The 22524-nt window shown below is 35.3% G+C and overlaps 1 protein-coding gene across 1 annotated transcript; it reads left to right on the top strand.

Moving 5' to 3' along the window:
* Positions 1 to 619: 619 nt before the first annotated feature.
* Positions 620 to 13047, top strand: LOC128857558 (pickpocket protein 28-like). Its single transcript, XM_054093310.1, has 7 exons — positions 620 to 669; positions 3837 to 4010; positions 5917 to 6025; positions 11621 to 11766; positions 11841 to 12233; positions 12327 to 12634; positions 12707 to 13047. The coding sequence occupies exons 1-7, from the start codon at positions 620 to 622 to the stop codon at positions 13045 to 13047; spliced, it is 1521 nt and encodes a 506-aa protein (XP_053949285.1).
* Positions 13048 to 22524: the final 9477 nt, after the last annotated feature.

Raw genomic sequence — 22524 nt, 5'->3', positions numbered from 1 at the left:
GGTATCTCTGATTTTACTTAGTCCTTAAAAACAACGGGCGAGTAGCTATAGAGATTGGATGACATACAAAATTGTAGTGGAGAGGGAATCCATATGTTTTTACCACAGGAGCTAACTTTTTTTCTTTCCGGCCCTGTTAATGGACATTTAATCTTAGTTTTACGATGGTTTAGATTGCATATTAAGAAAAAATTAGAAAATGATATAACGCTTTGCTCGTGAAAAAAATATAACGCTTTGCTCGTGAAAACAGAGTGGTTGGGTAAGGTCCTGAGGCCCCAAATAAAAATTTTACAGAGGCTGGCGAAAGATGGATACTGAGGAAAATCAAGAAAGACCTTATCATAATGGACCAATGTCGGAAAATATTGTAATCTTGAAGTTATAAGAATACTTCTCCGTAATGCCCATTTTCATGCAGGAACAGCTCGTAACAAATCATTTGTTTGTACGAAACATAAAGCTCAGAATGCAGTTTGCTTAAAGTCCTTTTAGAATAACGTTATTTTTGCTGATGAAAGCAAATTTTATCTTTGTTGTGGTTCCGATGGGAAGAAGTTTACCTGGCGCCAACCTAATCTAGAGCTGAAAGCGAAGAAACTGCGAGGAACTATAAAACATGAACTGTCCTCATGTAGTTGAAACGCCAGCGCAATCACCGTTCACGATGTAATTGAGAATTTATGGAGCATTTTTAAGCGAAATATAAGAAAATATATATTATATTAACATACAAAAGCAAACGGCAGGACTTAAAAAGGACGCTACCAGAGGAGTGAAAGAAAGTTACATTCGAAAATACCAAAGAACTTGAAGACTCTGCAGTCTTCACTAAAATCAGTTTTTAAACAAAAGGGCTACTCTACAAAACATTAGTGGAAATCTTCCTCAAATTTTTATAATTTTCGAAGTTTACCTAACCATATGAAATAAGTTGTGAAGATGTTTTGCGATGTATTGAGTTTTTGTTGTAAATATTCTTCTTAAATTAAAGTTATATATATATATATATATGTATAAACAGCGCCCTTTTTTGGGTATTTGGATGGGCTCCTCCTCTTATATGTGGCGTGCGTCTTGATGTTGCTTCACAAATGGAGAGACTTACAGTTTCAAGCCGACTCCCAACGGCAGATATATTTTATGAGAAGCTTCTTCATGGCAGAAATACGCTCAGAGGTTTGCCATTGCCTGCGGAGTGGCGACCACTATTAGAAAAATGTTTTTCTTCAGGTTGGTGCTCCACCGAGATTCGAACCTGAAGTTATTTGAATTTATTTGTTGGAGTTCATAAGTAAATATATACGTTTTTTGTATAAAGTTTTAAGTTGAATTTTTTTTTAAGTTAAGTTTTTATAAGTAAAAGTTTTAAGTTCAAGTTTTTTTTAATTTAACTTATAAAAAAATGTCAAACGTTTTCTTTGAAATAAACTGAAATTGTTAATGTTAATTTACTTTATTTGAATTGTTTTTTTTACTGTTATTTATATTTAAAACATTAAAAAACGTTAATTTTCTAAAAAACCTCCTCGTTTTGTAGGTCACAGTGTTTTTTTTTTGTCTAAAATACAGTTTTGTTTTTGGGAATATTAAGTTTTTCAAATGTATTGATTCAAATATAATGCGCATGTCTCATGGTGGAACGATTTTTAGAGGCGTGGCCCTCAACCGGCTCTCATCGAATTCGAAAGAATTAGCTGACTGGTTCATGTAACAGTGGTCATAACAACGGTTTATTTATGAAAAAACTGAGATTGCGTTGGTGATATACGAAAAAAATCAACACAGTCTTCGCTCATGCTTCCGTCTGAACAACGACAAATTAGACGAGTGTGTGATTAAGTGTGAAATGAGCGGGCAGAATTCTGTTGCTCAACTCCTGATAAAGTGTAAAGAGGATGAATTACCAGATCACATCAGCCAATCAGCTAATTCTTTCAAATTTGCTGAGAGCCAGTTAACAGCCTGATAATGGCAACACCTTCTGAATCTTTTAGCATTGGTGACATGACCATGGTGAAAAGATTTAATGGTGTGGCCCAAGTATGGTAGAAACAAGATTGCGCTCATCAGAGAGAGAGCGTGACGTCACATTAGCTGATTTGTCCAGTGTTGCCAACCATTTGCTCTTCGCAATAAATTTAGTGCTTTTTAATACCCGATATACATATTTAAGCAATTAGTTCAATAATTCACTCAGTTTTATTTACCTTTACCTTATTTTTACATCTGGTCACATTACCCCCGATTGCGGTTATTGTTGATGTTTTTCCCTTTCCAGCAGTCAAATCTCTCTCGCACAACTGCGGTGCTGCCTAGATTTGGATATAAGAACACACTAAAATTCCCATGTAAAGAAAATAAAATACCAAATTTTTATTGAATTATTTAAAGAACTTTGTATGCGTGACAAATTGTTTTTAAAATATGCGTTATTTTTAAAGAAATGTATTATGGTTATGCACATCTTAATTTATGAGTTTTTTGTTAAACTCTTTTGTTAAGAGAGCGATTTTTTTTGCTATATTTGACGTTATGTAACAAGATAGGGTACTCTTTTTGTAAAAATGTGGTTATAGTTTCCTTAGTGTTTTCTGTTTTATTTTTTTTGTTTATTTTAACTATAAATACACCTCTTGATGCCCTATGTGCCAATGTCCCACTAAGGATTGAGGAACGGAAGACGCAATTGCACCTCTATGGTTTTAATTCGCACTTAGTAGTTAATTAAAAATGTGTAAAAAGGTTTTCAATTTTAAGAAGAGTTGAGAGAAGAAGATTTAGTATTCTTGCATAATCTTAAAAGGAGCGAAAAATTAAATATGCACTTTCACAATATCAAATTTTATAAGAATCCACAAAATTTCATTAGCACTAAAATCTTCTCAGAGTGACCTTTTTTAACCTTATTTTGTTTAATAATACACTTTTTGTTTAACTTACAGTTTCGGTGATCGTGCATAATTCGGCTGGCGAATCACTCCCAGGACGTGGTAGCCAAAGTTCCCCTTGAAATTTTGTTTTTCACCATAGTCATTGGCCAAACCTTTGATCTATCATCTTTGTGTCGTGACAGCCGAAGTTACTCTCACAATTTTGTTTTTCACCATGGTTGATGGCAAACTCTGGTAATCTATCATCCTTGAAATTTATTGAAATTCCAACCGAAGTAGAGAATTTCAAACAAAGTAAAAGAAAATTATTTACATTACACATGTTTGTATAGGGGCCCTTCAAGTTGAGATTATCGCTTAGGTGAAGAGGCAACAAGTATGCGTAGCATTTAATTATTGACTTCAGCATGCGCACTAATGAAGAAGATATTGCCAATAAATATGAAATACTGTCTAGTAGCTGTTCATCTTTCTTAATTCTTCCATAATGAAAACTTCTCTATAACGAACTGTTTGTGACCGGAGTCCTACTATATAGAAACCAGAATGATGAAAGCAAAGAAATACATATCGATCATTTGATCCGAGAGCATTAAAATGCCGATGAAAACGGCTTCAAAGTTTTCTATTAATAAGCTAAGTAAAAGTAAAGTCAAATTTTAATTTAATGTGTTACCGTTAATAGACATCGCCATGGATTTGTGCACAGCCTAAAAGGCTGTTTCTGCAATTTATTTAAATCATTACTTTGTTTGTTTTTATGGCATGACACTCTTGCCAAGAATGAGCGGTATGTTTCATATGAAAGTTCCTTGAGTGCTAAGCACACTCCCACCTGTTTTAGTGTCTTAACTTGAAATATTTATAATGGCATGCCACATCGATTGCGTTACTAATATTACCATTTGTTTTCAGATTTTTTTTCGCAATCTCGTTTATAAGCGTGGTTTTGGGTTCAGCTTTTTTTGTGAACAATATCTATGATAAATGGAATCATACACCATTGATTGTCAGCATAAATCCAAGTCCTACTTCGATAACTCAAGATCCGTTTCCCGCTGTAACTATTTGTAATTTAAATCAGGCTTATAAGCAGATAGCCGAAAAATTTTCCGTGTAAGTATTTTTAGTTTCTTTTTTTTGCTGTTTACTCAGCTGGAAATGGTTGATTACAATAACAACAACAATAAAAAAATTTATGGAAGTGCGACATGAATCGCGCATATTTAAAACCAAATAAACCAAACATCTGCCATAAGAAAAATGGTACAGAAAAAAAAATTATCATCAGAGTAATAGCACTACTGGCGTCCATTGAGATTATATTTAGTTAGTAGCATTTCTTGGAAAAGCACACACCAAGTTTCAGCCAGATCGGAATGGATTGAGTCGAGGAAGTCGATTGATTTAAAAAAAATGGACGAAAAAGAATTTGATGCGTGGAATTTCACGCCTCAGCTGTTGTGGTCGCAAAATTAATGTAAATAGGGTTCCACCTCCGGACTTGGCTCTCTCAAATCCCCTGGTTCCCCCAGACTGCTATTTGTTACCCAATTTGAACAAATGACAGGTGGGAAAGAGAATTTACTCATGCGAGGAGGTGATTCCAGAAACGAATGGCTATTTTTCAGACTTGGACGAATCCTAGTGTTCGGAAGGGGTCACCAAACTAAAGCAGCATTGGACGAAGTGAATGAGCCTAAAAGGAGACTATGTGGAAAAATAAAAAAAAATTATTCCAAACAATTAAGTAGTTTTTAATTTTGCATGGAATTTTCAATAGTTTAATAATAGTTGAGTTTCACTACGCATTTAAATTTCGTTATCAATTCATTGGCCATGCTTGCATTTGTTAGACGCCACTGTTTTAATTTTTCTGATCCATTTACTTATAAAATATAGTACTCTGCATTTGTTCGTTTCAAATTTTAGTACCCAGCTTTTAAAAGGAGGTCCTATCATGCAATCCACATCAACCCATCTAAGAGGACTTTCTCCATTTTCTTACCCGATTTCGTCACACCAATCACGATAGCTATTAACTATTTTGTTACCATTAAGAGAGATGGTATCACAATGGACCTCCAAGCGTCCCCTCTATACGTTTATGAAGAGTAGCAACCATTGTAACCTTAACTATCATTACCAGATAGGAGAACACTCTTGTCAGTTTCGTTCAATTTTGAACTAGTTTCCAAAGATTTTTAGTCCTTTTCTTTCTTAGCGAATAAATTTTATTGTTCCATGCAAAAATATTTGTAATTATGAAGTTTTTCGACGCTAATGCTTCGATAAATATAACTCTCATTTTTTTTTTGGATTAAGATTTATCTTTCACCTAAGGTCTTAAATGTCTGTTGCATAAATTAGACTTGAAAAAATCAACAAGTAAATGAATTAATTTGTGGTCAACATTTTCAGCTGTGGTATAAACCCTATGATCAAAAGGTACCGGGAATGTTTAATTTAAACGAACCGCGCACGTGGGAACCGGTCCATATGTTTTTCTTATGTTGGTAGGACTGTAAGACACACACCTGCCACTTTTTAGCGCCATAGGATCATTGGAGAGATGCTGTACGTCGCAAACGGCCGGAAATGTGGGCAAACACCGAGTAAATGACATCGTGCAAGCATCGGATTCACTTGATATGGCCCGGTGCGACTTCTTTTTGTTTCTCTAGTTGAAGATACCAATTCGTGGAAGGAAATTTCGGTCGATAGAGGAGATGAAAAAGAATGCGACGAAGGAGCTGAAGGCCATCCCTTCATCAGCCTACCAGGGGTGCATGGAGGACTGGGTTAAACGTTGGTACAGGTGTGTTGCTTCAGACGGGTCATATTTTGAAGGAGATAAAATAAATTTGCTTGAAATTTAACTCTGTTTTGTTTTATTTAAACAATCCCGGCACTTTCTGATCATAGGGTGCATATGTATGTGTATATGTAAGTATTTCAATGAAATATTCGTTAAATATTATATCTTCTTAAATATTATTTTATACTGCATATATTATTGCAGCTATTCGCCTCAATATGCTATGTTACAATTGATCTGCGGGCGTGAGGCCAATGCCACCATTGCGAGTTCAATCACGGATTGGAGCAACTTGCCAAATTTTATTACCGAAGTATGTGTGAACGAAATATTTATCATATTAGGGGTATTCTCGATCGATTGCATGAGGTCTAGCATAGTGCATGGATAGAGTAAAGAGCATGACTGGAAAATAATTTTGTTTTTTCTTGTTTTCAAATGATGTACAATCTTGTGGTGCTTATGCTGCTGAGAATAATACAATATATTATTTTCATTGTACGATATGAGTATAGAAACACGGTTTTTGTAAAGGGTTTTTCAATTGGCGCGAATCGATTTTGGCGCCCTGTGGCAGCCATTTTGTTTTGGTGACATCTGTCAAATCTTTTGTTTATTATTCAGTTGTTTATGCCAAATCATCATGACAAGTTACACGATTGAACAGCACGTTCAAATGATAAAACTTTATTATCAAAATGAGTGTTCATTAACGCAAACGTTGCGCGCATTGCGCCCATTTTTCGGTAGACGTGGTGGCCCTTCCAATTTCTTGTGGCCCATATTGAACCATATGGACCTAGACGACATGTGGTTCCAGCAGGACGGCGCTACGTGCCACACATCAAACGCCATTTTATTCCATTTCAACATCTACCCGCCCTTATTGAAAAACCCTTTATTTAAAGCCATGTTTAGCTTTGATAGTAGTATAGTTTTGTTGAGCAATATAGCTCTCGACTAGGTGCACTTTTCGGTATTGCAAGCTGGCTATTTTTCTATGCTTTCTTCCATGCAGTAGATCGAAAATACCTCTATTGCGTCATCTATTATATGATTGATGTATCAAATTTGGTTAAATTTTTTTCTTTTTGAGAAATGTTCGTATTACACCGTGCACGAGCGAAAGTTATCCACGAAAATTTTCATATACATGTAGATTTTACAATGTAGTAATGCTGCATAATTCGTTTTTCACGTAATAATCAATTTAATTTTTAAAAGACTACATTTTCAATAATTAGTTTTAAATACTTAAACTCATTTTATGACATTAATATGGATATCAAATGATATAGGATGGCTTAATATCATTAACAAAAATTTGGTTACCTTTCAGCTTCATTTCTTTTTGCTGTTTTATAAAAACGTTGAAAACGTTTCTTCCTACGTATTATTTTAGAGGTCCCATAATCGTATCAAACCGGTGCTTTAGTGCTACTTTGGGAGGGCCAGAGTGGTACCTCAAACCATTTCACCCACGTACCTACCTATGAAATAAAGTATAAGCTGGGGATACTAAAAAAATTTTGTTATTTTTCACAGCTGATACGGCCGCCGTGTGTATTATATTCTATGAAAATTTGGTCCTTTGAATCTTTAAAGCCCTTTAAAAAAAACTAAATTGATAAGAAAATGAAAAACTGCGTAAGTAGCATTACAACAATATGGCGCAAAATTGGTCACCCTATCGAAATATTTAGAATTTTTGAAAATGGCGGCGTCATATTTGAAACTTGTGAAAGAGACAGCGGCAGACACAAAATATTTTTTTTTATTTCTTAAAAAAGTTATAAAAAAAATTATAGTTTCAGGTACCCATTCAATTTTTCCTGGGTAACAAAAAACAACGAGAAAAAGTTGATTCTGGAGCACGGTATTATTATATAAAAGCTTGAAGCTGGCCATTTACATTGTTTCTTCTTCTTTATTGGCGCGATAACCGCTTACGCGATTTTGGCCGAGTTTAACAAAGCGCGCCAGTCGTTTCTTTGGGGCGTCCATAAATTACGTGAGGTGTTTTTTTTAATTTCCTATATCTCCCTCCCCCCCTGGTGAGATGTCGTGAGATTTTATTCAACCCCCTCCCCCATCCCCCAATCTCACGTGAAATTTTTCAAAATGTTGCTTCGTGCTTTTATTTACGACTAGTTAAGACTAGTAATCAATATTGCTGAGAGTTATAAGTGTAATAAAAATTTAACAATAGAAGACTTAAATCGTAACTACTGCGATTAAAAAAAGAATATCTACTCTAATTCAGTCCATGGAGAATCATGCGCGGATTTAACAGAGACTATTGGAACCAACATGTCCATATGATTTTCAGTAAAATCATCTGCTCCTTCAACTTCGTTCTGATCTAGCCACTCTAAGCCGTTGACGCTTGCGCACAGTAACTCATTAGCTCGTCTTGTGACAATCCGTGAGGGTCGCACTTTGTGGAACATACGCGCTTGCTTAGCTGGTGCAATATGAGCTGCTCGCCTGTGCTCTGCATGCCTTGTGATAGATGCGAAGTAAATACCGCATGTACTGCAACATATTTTCTCTAAATCATCACGTATACTTGCACAATAGAGATCATAAGGCGTGCTGATGAAGGCATTTAGCGGTTGAATCGGTAGGCGTATTCGAAATGGAGCGAATGACTTTCCGTCATGTTCTTTAAAGTCCGAAATTGTCAAACGTCCATCAACCTGAGTGATAGGGTATGGAGGTGGCAGAAAACGGTCGTGAAGAATCATATGCAGATCACTCCGGCGTGCGCTGCAGCACTTAGGTCAAGCTCCATATGCAGCTTAGCAATCTGTTTCTTCATAGTATCTTGTGCTGGAATGGGGCGTACGTTAGATGGTGTAGTGTTCGACATAGCTTCATCCTCATCATCGCTAATCACAAGAAGCTGATTTTGAATTATGTGAAAACAGTGAAGGAAATGACCGCGCTAATATTTTGTAGTTATGATTTTAGCATATTTTATCAAGAATTTCACTGTTTCAGTTTTTTTTATGCTATTAATTGTAACAATAAACCTTATATAAAAAAAATTTTTTTCTTAAAAAAATATATTATATATTTAACCTACCTTTTGAAGGAATGCTAAGTAGACCGAGCTTTTCTCTCAGTGGATTCCCTGAGTAGCCGTTCAATCTCATGTTTAATGTGATGTATTAACTCTTCTTTCTTCGGGAATTTTTACTTCGCAGTATTCCATAATTTTATCACATCGTCGTAGCAGGACTTCTTCGCCTTAAAGACGTATCTTTTGACGTATGCGTTATAAAAATCTTGATAACTCATTTTAAATTAGTAAGAGCATGAACTGAGTCGAGTAAAACATTTAAAAGAATAAACAAAGAAGGTTGGAACCTGTCCGTGTGTCGCAGCCACTCAGCTCGTATGCTCTTGTTCATCGAGTCGCGCGTTCGGCTGACAGTGGCGCGAAAACAAACTATGGACTACACCAGTGGTCGCCAACCCGTCGATCGCGAGCTACCGGTAGCTCGCAAAGGCAATTCTGGTAGCTCGCGCTGCTCACGTTGCAAAAAATCCAAAAGTCTGAAAATCATACCAGTATTAACAAATTTCAGAAATTTTCATAATAAATAGATAAACAGCGGCAACACTGCGGTAAGCGATTTCGCGCCGACAAACACGACGCGAAGTCGCGTCTCCGTTCTAGGATCGGCTGGAACCGATTAGCGTGTTCGAGAATTTTTTGGCTTTATATATACGCAATGCACGTCGACATTGCGCTCAGTTTAATACTGAACGGCATTAGCAACGTTCTGCGTGCAGCGGTTGGGTTAGAGTTCGAAACATTATAATGCATTATGGCAAGCAGTAGTAAGAAGGCGAAGACATACCATTTCCATTCGGAATGGGAAGAACAATACTTCTTCACAGAAGTTAAAGGCAAAAGTGTTTGTTTGTTATGTAATACATCTGTGTCAGTTCCTAAAAAAGGAAATATTGAGAGGCATCATAAAACTGTACATTCGAAGTTTGAGAAGACATTCCCGTTAAATTCTGCCACCAGAAAAGAAAAACTGAAACATTTAAAAATCCAGTTAATTGGACAACAGTCAATATTTTTGAAAACAATCGACAAAAATTAGGCTGCAACTGAAGCATCTTATCGTGTTTCCCAGATAATTGCACAAAAGAAAAAACCTTATGAAGACGGGGAAATCATAAAACAAGCATTTTTGGAAGCTGCAGATTCTTTATTCGCCAACTTTAGAAATAAAGACGAAATAGTGTCTGCTATAAAATCTATGCAACTTTCTGCTAATACAGAGATGAGGCGAGTAGAAGTAATGAGCAATGATATTTTTTTACAGTTAAGAAGTGACTTAGATAACTTTATTTATTTTTCACTGCAACTGGATGAATCAACAAATGTAGTTGACACCTCACAGATGGCCATATTTGTCAGGATGGCTTTTAGTGATTTTACAATTAAAGAAGATCTTTTGAAGTTTATTCCACTCAAAGGACATACTACTGGGCTAGAGCTGTTTTCTCATTTAAAAAATCTCATCTTTTCTGAGAAAATTCCAATATCAAAAATGGTAGACCTGACAACCGACGGTGCTCCAGCTATGGTGGGTTGTGATAAGGGGCTCGTGGCGCTATGTCATAAGGATGCAAGTTTTCCACAATTTCTTAGTTACCACTGTATTATACATCAGCAAGCATTATGTGGAAATTTTCTAAACTTGAACAACGTTATGAAACTGGTGGTGAAAATTGTGAACAAGATTAGAGCTCAAGCGTTACAAAGAAGATTATTTAAAATCTTGGCTGATGAAATTGACTGTCAATACGGAGAGCTACTTCTTCACTCTGAAGTGCGATGGTTAAGCAGAGGACGAGTGCTCAAACGTTTTAATGATGTCCTGCCTGCTATACTCCAATTTTTCAAAGAACGCGATGAACCGATTCCTGAATTGGAAAATTGGACTTGGCTATTTTTATCTGCCCATATCTTATTTATATAATAATGTACTATTACTGTTTTGTTGTTTTTTTAAGTCGCTTGTGATTTGCCATTATGACTGCAAAAAATTTTGTTACGATTGACAGGTGTGAACATGGATGTAGTTATGCATAAGTATAAGCACTATAAGTCATAAGTTTATTATATATAGAACGTATATTAATAAAATAAATACATGTATTGTATGTCGAATATAACTGTGTATTATTTAATTTATGTTGGCTTGTGCAAGTAGCTCGCTGTTTATTTCAAAATCTTGAAAGTAGCTGAACACATTGAAAAGGTTGGCGACCACTGGACTACACTGTACCGTAAATTCAGATTAAATTGAGCTATTTGGTATAAAACAAATATGGTGGTTTGACAGTAGTAATGTACATATAACGTCGAAGTATGAATGAAATTATTTTCTTTCGAACGAATTAGTGAATGATCTTAATCATACTACGATTACGCTTAAGATTAAATCTTAAGCATGTACAATCTGGATAATGGACCAAAATACATAGTATAATTTTTGTTGTTTCAATCAGAAAAAAAATTGCGTGATATTTGCCGAGACCCCCCCTCTCTCCAACGTAAGATTAGATGAGATTTGACTCGACCCCCTCCCCCCTTAAACATCTCACGTAATTTATGGACGCCCCCTTTCTCGTGCTAACCGGTGCCAATTGGACACACCAAATTAACCCAAGTCCTTCTCCACCTGATCTTTCCAACGTAGAGGAGACCTTTTTTTTCATCTGCTACCACCAGCTGGTACCGTATCGAATACCTTCAGAGCCGGAGCGTTTGTATCCATTCGAACGACATGACCCAGCCAACGCAGCCGCTGGCCATTTAGATTTATTTACACTTAATTTGGAAGCAAAAATAATAATAAATTAACACTTATTCAAACAGATCGCTCAACCCTGCAGTGAAATGTTGCTAACCTGCCAATTTGGTGGAGTAAATTATAACTGTTCCGAGATTTTCTCCCCAATAGTAACCGACGATGGACTGTGCTGTGCTTTCAATTTGGTAGATGCAAAATTCGTTCATAAAGAGTTGAGTCCAAATCATATGCATATAACATTTTTTCTTTCTCTTTTATCAAATATCCTTTCTACACTCGTTCCAGTGAATTTGTTGGCCAACACTACAATGCGCCAAATGGCACCGTTTTCGTTGACTGGACTCCAGAGCATGGCTATCCCTCCGAATTGCCTCAATCGTATATACCAATGCCTGCTGCCGGTACAGGAGAGTCTCTAGGTTTATCCATAACTCTGGATGTTGAAAGGAATTTCTATTATTGTTCTTCTTCGAATAGCGTCGGTTTCAAGGTGCTACTGCACAATCCACTGGAATTTCCTAATATGCGGGAATTGGGTTTATTACTGTCACCCGGCCATGAGACTCAACTTCGTGTTCAAACAATCAAAACCGAATCCGAACCAACTTTGCGTGCGATTAATAAAAATTCACGTGCATGCCTGTTCCAGGATGAATTATCATTGCTGATTCACAGGACGTATTCGCAACGTAATTGTATGGTGGAATGTTTAGGGAAAATGTTGATGAATTTTTGTGGGTGTATTATGTTTTATATGCCAATGGCTTTTAGAAATGAAACCATATGCAGCATTTTTGAGTCAAAGTGCGTTAAACGTATACTACTGCAATATTCGTTGTCTAATAATGGCAAAGGTTGTTCAGATATTTGCTGGGCTAACTGCTTTGATCTCTCATTTCAACCGGATTTGTTCAGTACGCCACTATCGCACTCAGGATTTCAAATCAGTAATCAGGTGATTAAGAAAATAAATAGCTCTTATGCAGAGCAAAATATTGCTGTGCTGAATATTTACTTTAAAGAGATTTGGTATAGAAGCAGCAAAAAGGCGGAGTATGTTGGAATAACGGAATTCATGTGTAAATTTAAAAATATGAAATATCAATTAAGTAAGTCAAAAACCTGAGCAAATTTTTTCTTCTTATTCGTAGCAAATCTTGGTGGCATCATTGGACTGTTCTTTGGATTCAGCTTTATATCCTTAGCCGAATTCATTTTCTATTTGCTATTAAAGCCTATTCGCATGTTGATTGTTGTGCTTTGGGCACAGAAGCGCAGAAAGTCTGCCAAGATACAAAAACTACACAATTCGAAGTCATTTAAGAGACAATCATCGCAGAGTTTGAGCTTAAGCGACCAAAAACATATTTTACGTGGTGATTATGAGAATAAAAGGAATAAAGCCGATCGGGGTATTATTAAGGTACCAACAAAGAGACTTTACCAAAATATGAATACTTTATGGAAACCTGGCATGGACTACACACCGTAAACAGAAATTGAATAGTGGATGTAAAATAAAGGGTGGTTAAGTTTCAAGGGCCGGCGTTGATTTTGAATTAAATACATTTTTTTTATGAAATTATTGTCATTTCTCTTTACTATGATAATACTAGTATGGCTCAATTACGTATAGAACAAAATATCGGCCAAATAGCCGCCGCGGCCTCGATGGCACACCTCCATCCGATGGTTCAAATTTTCGATGACGCTGAGGCATAATTGAGGTTCTATGCCGTTAATGTGCCGAATTATCTCATCCTTTAGCTCTTGAATTATTGCTGGCTTATCGACGTACACCTTCTCTCAAATAACTCGAAAGACGTTTAGGTGTAGTTTACATTCAACATCGGCCTTTGAAATTTAACCACCCTTTACAAAGAAATCAAGTGTAATTATTTCGTGGTTTATGTATTTATGTATGTTAATCAGAACTGTTAAATTTTGATTATGAATTCTAATCAAAGCAATTGAACATTATGACAGATTAATTTTGTTTCATAGCCTGGTATGAAAATTGATAATCTCTTGTAATTAGAGATCATTAAAAAACATGCATAATTCTTTGCTATAAAATAAATAATCACAAATAATAAAAAAAAACATCTGAAACACAATCTATAAACGAAAAATAACACAAATTTAAAGACGGCCGCTGAGTATGAAAATTTACAAATGTAATTGTTTTTTTTTTCATTTATATCTGAACTTTTTTCCACAATTAATTTGAATTTTTGTTATTTTTCGATCATCCTTGAATATTTCTGACGTCATGTCCATAATTTGCTATTATTTAATTTCGGATTATTTCTCCAAAATAATCAAAAATAATCGAAGAATAACAAAAATTTAAAGCCGGTCACAGAATATGGGCATAGTTTTTTTTCATTTAATCAAAATTTTTTCTAGAGTCTAGACGCAACAGCCCTTTGTTCCAATTTGACTGCACTATCGCTTCATTTTGAGTTAAAAACGTCAAACACAATGAATATGTTTTTTATTTTGAATTTTTTTTCAATGTATTTTGAATTGTTTTCTATATTTCTGTATTTACTCTTACCTTTCCAGTTATTTGTTGTTTAAATTTGATTTTTTGATTTTTATCAAATTAACTTTTCCCTAAATTGTTTTCTTATACATTTTTTTCAGTATATTTCGAAAATTTTCGTAGTTTTGTAAAAAAAATATACATATTTTTTAACTTTGTAAACTTCCTCAAAATGTTTCATTTTAATAAAAGATTAAGTATTGCCGAAAGCAAGCGAATTTCATTACCTTTAGTTGGATATATAACCTTGATTTTTTAATCGGTTTTGATCAACGAATTCTCCAGATATTAGACATTTCTATGATCCCCCTTTCTTTAATCCAAAGTCGTTATCTGGCGAAATCACGAAACTTACTTGAATTTACATAGTAATTGGATGGTCTGGTTCTTCGGTAAAAAAATTAGTAATTATTTGTAAACCAATACAACCGGATATATATTTTTTTTCACTTCTGATTTAAGATTATTATTGAGCGATTCATACCAAGTGATCCAAGCATTTTAGGCATTATCTTAAGTTTTTCTAAAAGTTTGTTTATTAGTATGCTTGAGTATAATAAGGAAGAAACTAGGTAAATTTTGATACATATTCTTTGATTGATTTAATTTTGAAAATTTTTGTATTGGTTTTTCAAAGTGAAATATTTTAGGTTGATTTTAACACTTATTTTATTTTTTTTGTTCTTATATATGTACACATATATGGGCTCCTTAAACTCATATTTTGGAACAGGGGAGTTCACTTATATAATGTATATTTATACTTATTAAAAGCATTTTTGGAAAAGAATTATATATTTTTGTTGTAAGTTTTCGGGTGAAAAAAATGCGCATTCTCAGATTTTTTTCCTTTTGTGTATATTAATAGCTCCTACTACGCTCAGTAGTCGCTGCAATATATTTTATTTGGATATATAATATAATATTTCATAATTGGATTCCCATAAATTTTCGAGTGTTAGTCAAATACGCACGACGAACCAGCACTCTATTGGTAATTAGGTTTTGAAAAATTATTTGCTGATCACTTTTAGAACTTTTTCGACTATTTTTGGTTATTTCTATATTCATATCAGATTTATATTTTATAGTACTTTTGTTTTTTTTTTTAGTCAATCAATAATCGTGATTATTTTTGAGCATAAGAATAAAAAAATAATAAAATTTACCAAAAAAAAAATTGGAAAGCTATGACATACATTTTTTGCTAAAATAATTTCGATTATTTTGGAATGATTTTTATTTATAATCGCTTAAAGTGTTTAACAGTGGTTACTGAACAGAATGAAACGTTAATAATTATGACAGAGAATACCAACTTTGCCGAGGGCAGTACTATTTAGCTCAGTGGGTTGGTTTTTTTTTCGCGGGAGTTAAAGTAGCATTTTGGCCGAAAGTGCAATTAATTAAAGCGTAAAATATCATATATGAAACGGCTCCAAATTAAATTTCTGCTATAGAATTTAATGTGGAATATTTTAGTAATATATTTTAATTCTCTACCTTCTACTTAAATGGGTATTTTTTACCCGTTTTCAAAATAGCTATTATGAAAAGTCCCGAAAAAAAACGTAATTGGAGGATTAAAATCGTCCATGAAAATTTGAAGCCAACAATTTTACTGGGGCTCGCCGAGGAAGAAAATCTCTTAAGATTTAAGATTACGCATTCATCTTTCAGAAGGCAAAATTCAAGCTAATGTTTACCCATTCGGCTTAGATGTCTACAATACATCGCGAATACTTACACTTATCAGCATTAGGGCGAATCGATTTGAATGGAATGCAATTTTCGGACCTTCTATAAAATTGTTGGACTGCTTATTTAAACATAATTTTTTTTTGATTATTTCTAATTGTCATTAATTACTGATCATAGTGATGAATCATGTAGCAACACACAGAAAAAGATAATACAATAAATATTCATTAGAAGTAATAATCAGTTTATAACAGGTCTAATATTAATGTATAAATAACTGTTCCTTTTTCAAACGCACAGGTTTTTGAATCACACATAAGTATATAGTTATATACAAATCAATCTGAATGTTGTATTTATAGAACTAAATATGAAGCACAATAAATATATTGCTGAGCACGAGAAAAAGGTTTTTGAATTTATAATTTTGAAATTGTTGTTGGTTATTTGTTGGAGTAAAAACGGATCTTTGAATAAATCATTACCTAGAGTGCTTTAAATGTACTTAAACAATATTTGTTCGTCTTCCCAAAAGCCCGAGCACGAGCAGGGTTGATGGCACAAAGGTACTTGTTGTGGGCTCAACTGAATATAGACTAAGACTATAGTTATGAGAGCAAAGTAAGATTGTACAAAAATATTTTATGGACCCTTGGTTCAGGCGTTGAATGCCGTCTTGAAGTCTTGACGGACGTCGTAAAAGAGACACGGTTTACTAGTGCTTGAGTTCCTTCAAGGAAGAAAGGTACATCTTTAGAGATGATTTCCAGCTGTATTCCCAGTAAAAAATCTAGGTCAGTAACATTCCATGAGAGAAGAAAACGATTGGTCTATTTCGGTGCAAAACAATGTTGTTTGGAGAAGCACGGAAAATTAAATCTTCATGAAGAAAACCTCGACTTTTTTAACAAATGTTGGTTTTACACTTTCTTACTCTCAAGACTTTTTAGTGCTGGACAAAGTTAGTGTTTGGAATATATGTATTCTTAACGCAAACCCTTGCCGATGCTGAAATGCAACAAAACAAGCTGTGTGTCGGGTATTTCACTTTTCTATTCATTTAAGAGGTCTATGTTTCGCATTATGTATGAAATAAGGCGTCTTTGAAATCTCTGCTGTGGTTTGGCGAGATGGTACGGATCAAAGACGACCTGTTTTTAATGACTGTACTGCATAAATGCGGCTGAATTTGAGCAACGGTCAGAGATATACTGATTTTGAGAGCATAGGGGGGTATTGGTATAGATTTGTTTTTTGAAAAACCTATGGTAAAATAATTGGTACAGGTGTGTCCACTATCAGACCGTTAACCGGCTCTCAGCGAATTTGACAGAATCAGCTGATGGGCTGGCGTGAGAACGGAGGTGTTTACTAAAAAGTGATATTCTATTGGTGATATACGAAAAAAATCAACCAATGACACTTCGTGGCCATCTGAAAAACGACTGATTAGACGAGTGAGTGATATGTGTTTAGCCCGTGAGGAGTTGCGTGATCTCCCATCGGGCGCTTCCCAGGTGGTGGATAGGGAAGCCCTGACATCGCACGAGTGGCCTTACCTGAGGGGGTGGGTTCAACACTCGTGTGATGACTCAAAGTTGACATAGAATCCGGGTGCCATCCGCGAACCAAACTGGCAGTGTGTGAATATGTGTGAAATGATTGTGCAAATTTCGATGGCTAGTGGTATTCTCTCTTGTTGCCTCGTTTCTATATGAACAACGACTGATTGGACGAGTGTGTGAATACATGTTCGCAGAATACGGCTACCGAATCTCCCAAGTGACGTGGCAGCCGAAGTTCCGTTCACAATTATCAATTTCACTAAGAGTATAGTTAAAGAGCAAACCTTGCAAGTCTATCATCCTTGCATGCCAGTTTTAGATAAAATAAACGAATGATGCTGGAGAGACTTGCGAGAGTTCGAGTTGTATTTAAACGTTAAAGATGATATTTCGTCTCTCAACTTTTCAGTGGCACTCGCCCCACCATTCCGGTTTTATGTGATCTATAATAAGCTGAAGGATTTGAGATATAATTGAGTTACTGATTCAATATTCTGACTGTAACTAAAACGAGACTTGTTGCCTAAATAGTTTCTTAAAAGCTCCCAAGAGGAACTATAATTTGTATGTTGCTCCTCATAAAAATATCTGCCGCTCGGAGTCGTCTTGAAACTGTAGGTCCCTCAATTTGTGGAACATCATCAAGACGCACACCACAAATAGGAGGAGGAGCTCGACCAAATACCCAAAAAGGGTGTACGCGCCAATTATATGTATTGTATATATATTTTTTTTCTTTCTAAGGGCTTTGATGATACGTCTGAATTTGTATAACTGTGATAAGGGAAACAATGTTACTGTAGTAGTAGTACTCTGTGTGACTGTAACATACCAAAGAATTATGTTCAATATATCTTTCGCGGTAAGACGACTGCAGATAGGTACCTTCCCTCGGTATCTTTATTTCTAAATATTTCAATCTAAGATTTAGTTAAGAAGAGTCTCGCCTCTGTTATTCACGCTCTTAGCATCACGTCCACAGGTAATACGATACCTAGGCCTAGATATGCGGCTTTTTCTATCGCAGGTATGCAACCCGCATGAATGAAGGTTTAAAAGTTTAGCACAAGGATCATGTAACCGGTAGACAAATAAGTATAGTGGGATAGAGCTACATTGAAATCACGCTTCTCTACTGTGAGGCAGTTCTACTATTCATCTGTATGGCCCCTCCTTCCCATCCGACCATTTTTGACCGGATATCGCGATGTGTGGATTTTGTCATTGTAATAGTAGCCGAGCAAATTTGGGGGTTTAATATTCTAGGCAGTCGCACAATATCTCGTGTTGGGAAGTTATTGTTGGATTTGAGGATTTGGACTTCTTTAAACCACCCACTCGTGGTCAAGATTGCAGCCAGAAAGAATCTAGAATTCCATTGCGCAGGTGGAAATCTCGCGAAGGGTCCAGCCAAAAGGCTTACGCCAGCCATGATATTATTTTAGGATACTCAGTTCAGCTTCAGTCCGCCTTAAACATTTTTCTAAATGACTAGATTTTACGAATTTTTGATACTAAAACCTGACTATGAAACTATGCTTTGACTGCCAAGGACACCAAAGTATTTGATGTGGCTTTGGAATCCATAAGCTTCAAGGGCATATTTTACTAATTACGTAATTACACCAATCAAATAATAATTGCAGGAAATGTAGCAACTTCTCAAATTCAGAAAATAAATTTTGGGTGTGAAAATATTTTTAGTTTGCTTATAAGGATTCGTGTCATTATCGGCAATAAATTGCGTTAAATTATCTATCAGAAGCTTCCATCAGTATATTTAACCCTTTTAAATGAAATAATACGCACAGGCAAATACGACTGCGCTATTATTTTCTAAAGACTTTTATGATTAAAACTTTATTTCTGTTCTACTTTAACAATAAAATATCGTATCGGAAAGGCCTAGAAATGCACTGAAATTAAGCAAATATATACATACGTACACACATACGAGTATGTCTAAATGTGGAAAAATAAGTAATTCGATTTCGTGGGAGGGAGACAAAAATGTTAAATTAAATCATTTCATGGTACAGTGTATTTAATAAGTAAGTACTACATAAGTTTTTTCAAATATACTACATGAATATTTTTATGTATAAGCATACAGCTATGGTCATATAAATGGGACACTTTTACACTTTACACCCGTATCGTACATATTTCTAACAAATAATAGTTGATTGATGCTTTCCATAGATTTATTCCCCATTCTAAATATATTGTAGAAATTCAAGGAGTTAGCCAATTGAAGTGACAGAAATAATAAGCATTTTTAGGGACTCTTTTGGACGGGACAATGAAATAATTCAAAATTCTAAAAAGCATTAACCGAGAACCATTATTATTACAAAATTTTCCAGGCGTACACCTTTTTTGGGTGTTTGGCCGAGCTCTTCCTCCTATTTGTGGCGTGCGTCTGGATGTCTTTCCACAAATGGAGGGACCTACAGTTTTAAGCCGACTCCGAACGGCAGATATTTTTTATGAGGAGCTTTTAAATGGCAGAAATATTATACATACATTCGGTGGTTTGTCATTGTCTGCCGTAGAGCGACCGCTATTAGGAAAAACCTTTTCTTCATTTTGGTCTTTCACCGGGACTCGAATCTACGTTCTCTCTGAATTCCGAATGGTAGTCTCGCACCAAACCATTCGGCTATGGCGGCCGCCGATGGCAGATTGATTAAACTGAGATGGGCTGCGGCAAAATTCCCAGCATACACACATATGTAGTTTTTAAGGTATTAGGGTATCTTTTAAGGAAGAACATCGATCAAAATGTATCAAATCAGTTAACCAGTTAAGCCCAAAAATGCCATTGCCTGAAAAAGAGATACATTTTTTTGAAAATTGCACTTGCATGCTCATGTCAAAGCTGCACAGATCAAAATCTGTAAAAACATTGTATTTATTATATTTCATGATGTAGACTTTGTAATGATGCTTGCCTCACACCAACACGACTTTTGGACAATTGGGTTTTGGTTTTTCGTTATGTCATATCAAGTACGGCAGGCCAAAGAAGGCCCATAGGATTTAAGTAAGGCTCTGCGCTGACAGTTCCAAATCTTCGAGCTTCTATGTGCAGGGCAAATTCGTGACGAGTTTGGAGAGGTTTTTGGAGTTATTATCTTAATATATACAATTTTCACTTAATTGGTTTTTCAAAATGCCCAAATATTAACTGAAGTTGCCTTTAATTTTTCTGTGCATCCTATGAGTGCGCCTTCTGGGTGAAATTATAATTGTATTCTTGGTGGTTGGGACGATGAATAAAAATTGTACTATCTAGTACTACCTTATTGACCTTCACTGCGTCACTCCATTGTTTCCAAATGTTTTTCTAAAAATGTATGGGAGTACCTTCATGGGAGTTCTTGAACTTCAATAATCGTCGGAAAAGATTTTGACAAACTCTCTGTATATTTCTGCTACCATCTATATATTAATTTTTGTATTAAAGTAATATATCATGATTACCTACACATTAATTATTTGTATTGCGTATTAGGTAGCAAGTGAAGAACGATAGGAAAATAAATCTAAAAAGCAACAATGATGTGAGGTATTAAATTGATTTTATAAATTATAAATTAATTGTTATTATATTTTATTATTATAAAATATTGGGTAGTCGAAAAAGTCTTTTCGTATTTTGTCCATAGATGTCGTTGGAGTCATCTATCTCCAGTGCTACCAATTACATTGTGTCATATCATATGGTGTTAAAAGGTGACATTTTAAGCTTCATTTAACCAAAAAAAAAAATATTAAACTCGGAGAAGATGAAAAAAAAGTTATAGCTGATCAAAAACCAGTGAAAATAATGAAGAAATTCGCTATATTTTAAAATTTTTGTATAAAAAAGGGAAGAATACCACGCAAGCCACCAATGAAATTTGTGTAGTTTACGGAGACGATGCTGTATCAGTTCGTGTAGCACAACAATGGTTCGCTCGCTTCCGTTCTGGAAATTTCGATGTGAAAGATGCACCTCGCTCCGGTCGACCTATCGTTGATAAAGTCTATGAAATTATGACATCGTCAAGGCACTAAACATTCATCATCAAACGCTTTTGAACCATTTAAAAAAGGCTGGTTACAAAAAGAAGCTCGATGTTTGGGTACCACATGAATTGTTTGTGAAAAATTTAATGGACCGAATTAACATCTGCAATTCTTTGCTGAAACGAAATGAAATCGAACCATTTCTGAAGCGAATGGTAACAGGAGATGAAAAGTGGATCAAATACGTGATCAAATGTGCGAAAAAGATCATGGTGCAAGGGTGGTGAAGCTCAACAAATGGCCGCAAAGCCAGGATTGACGCCTCGAAAGGTTATGCTGTGTGTTTGGTGGGATTGAAAAGGAATCATCCACTATGAGCTGCTCCAGCCTGCTCGAACGATTGATTCTATACTTTACTGTCAACAACTGATGACATTGAAGTAAGCAATCGAAAAAAACGGCCAGAACTGATCAGCAGAAAGGGAGTCGTCTTCCATCAGGACAACGCTAGGCCACACATATCTTTGATGACCCGGCAAAAACTGGGAGAGCTTGGCTGGGACGTTTTGATGCATCCACCATATAGCGCTAACCTTCCACCATCGGACTACCATTTGTTTCGGTCAATGCAGAACTCCCTTAATGGAGTAAAGTTGGCTTCAAGAGAAGCCTGTGAAAATTACTTGTCGCAGTTTTTCGCCGAGAAACCACAAAAGTTTTACACTGATGGAATAATGTCTCTAGAAGAAAAATGGCAAAAGGTGGTCGACCAAAATGGTACATATTTGGTTTAATAAAGTTCATTATAAATATAAAAAAAAATGAGTTGAAGTTTGATTAGAAATACGAAAAGACTTTTTCGACTACCCAATATTAAATTGGTTCTAGATATATTATATTTTGAAGCTGAATTCATGCCATTTAACATAAAACATTTCGAGCAGTCGTTAACAAAAAAAAATTACCAGAAATTAACTCGAATTTTCAGCCACCTTATGCTACATATTTTCCTACGGCACGTAATTCGCTAAGCAATTTGAAAATTACATTGTTTCCTTATTTCTTGTCCTTGTTATTTGCTTTTTATTATTATTATTATGTGCTGTGAATATGGGAGATGGAGAAAAAAGAAATTTGAAGT

Source organism: Anastrepha ludens, chromosome 3 (assembly GCF_028408465.1).
Source record: "Anastrepha ludens isolate Willacy chromosome 3, idAnaLude1.1, whole genome shotgun sequence".
NCBI classification, from domain to species: domain Eukaryota; kingdom Metazoa; phylum Arthropoda; class Insecta; order Diptera; family Tephritidae; genus Anastrepha; species Anastrepha ludens.
This window is presented reverse-complemented; position numbering and strand designations above follow the sequence as displayed.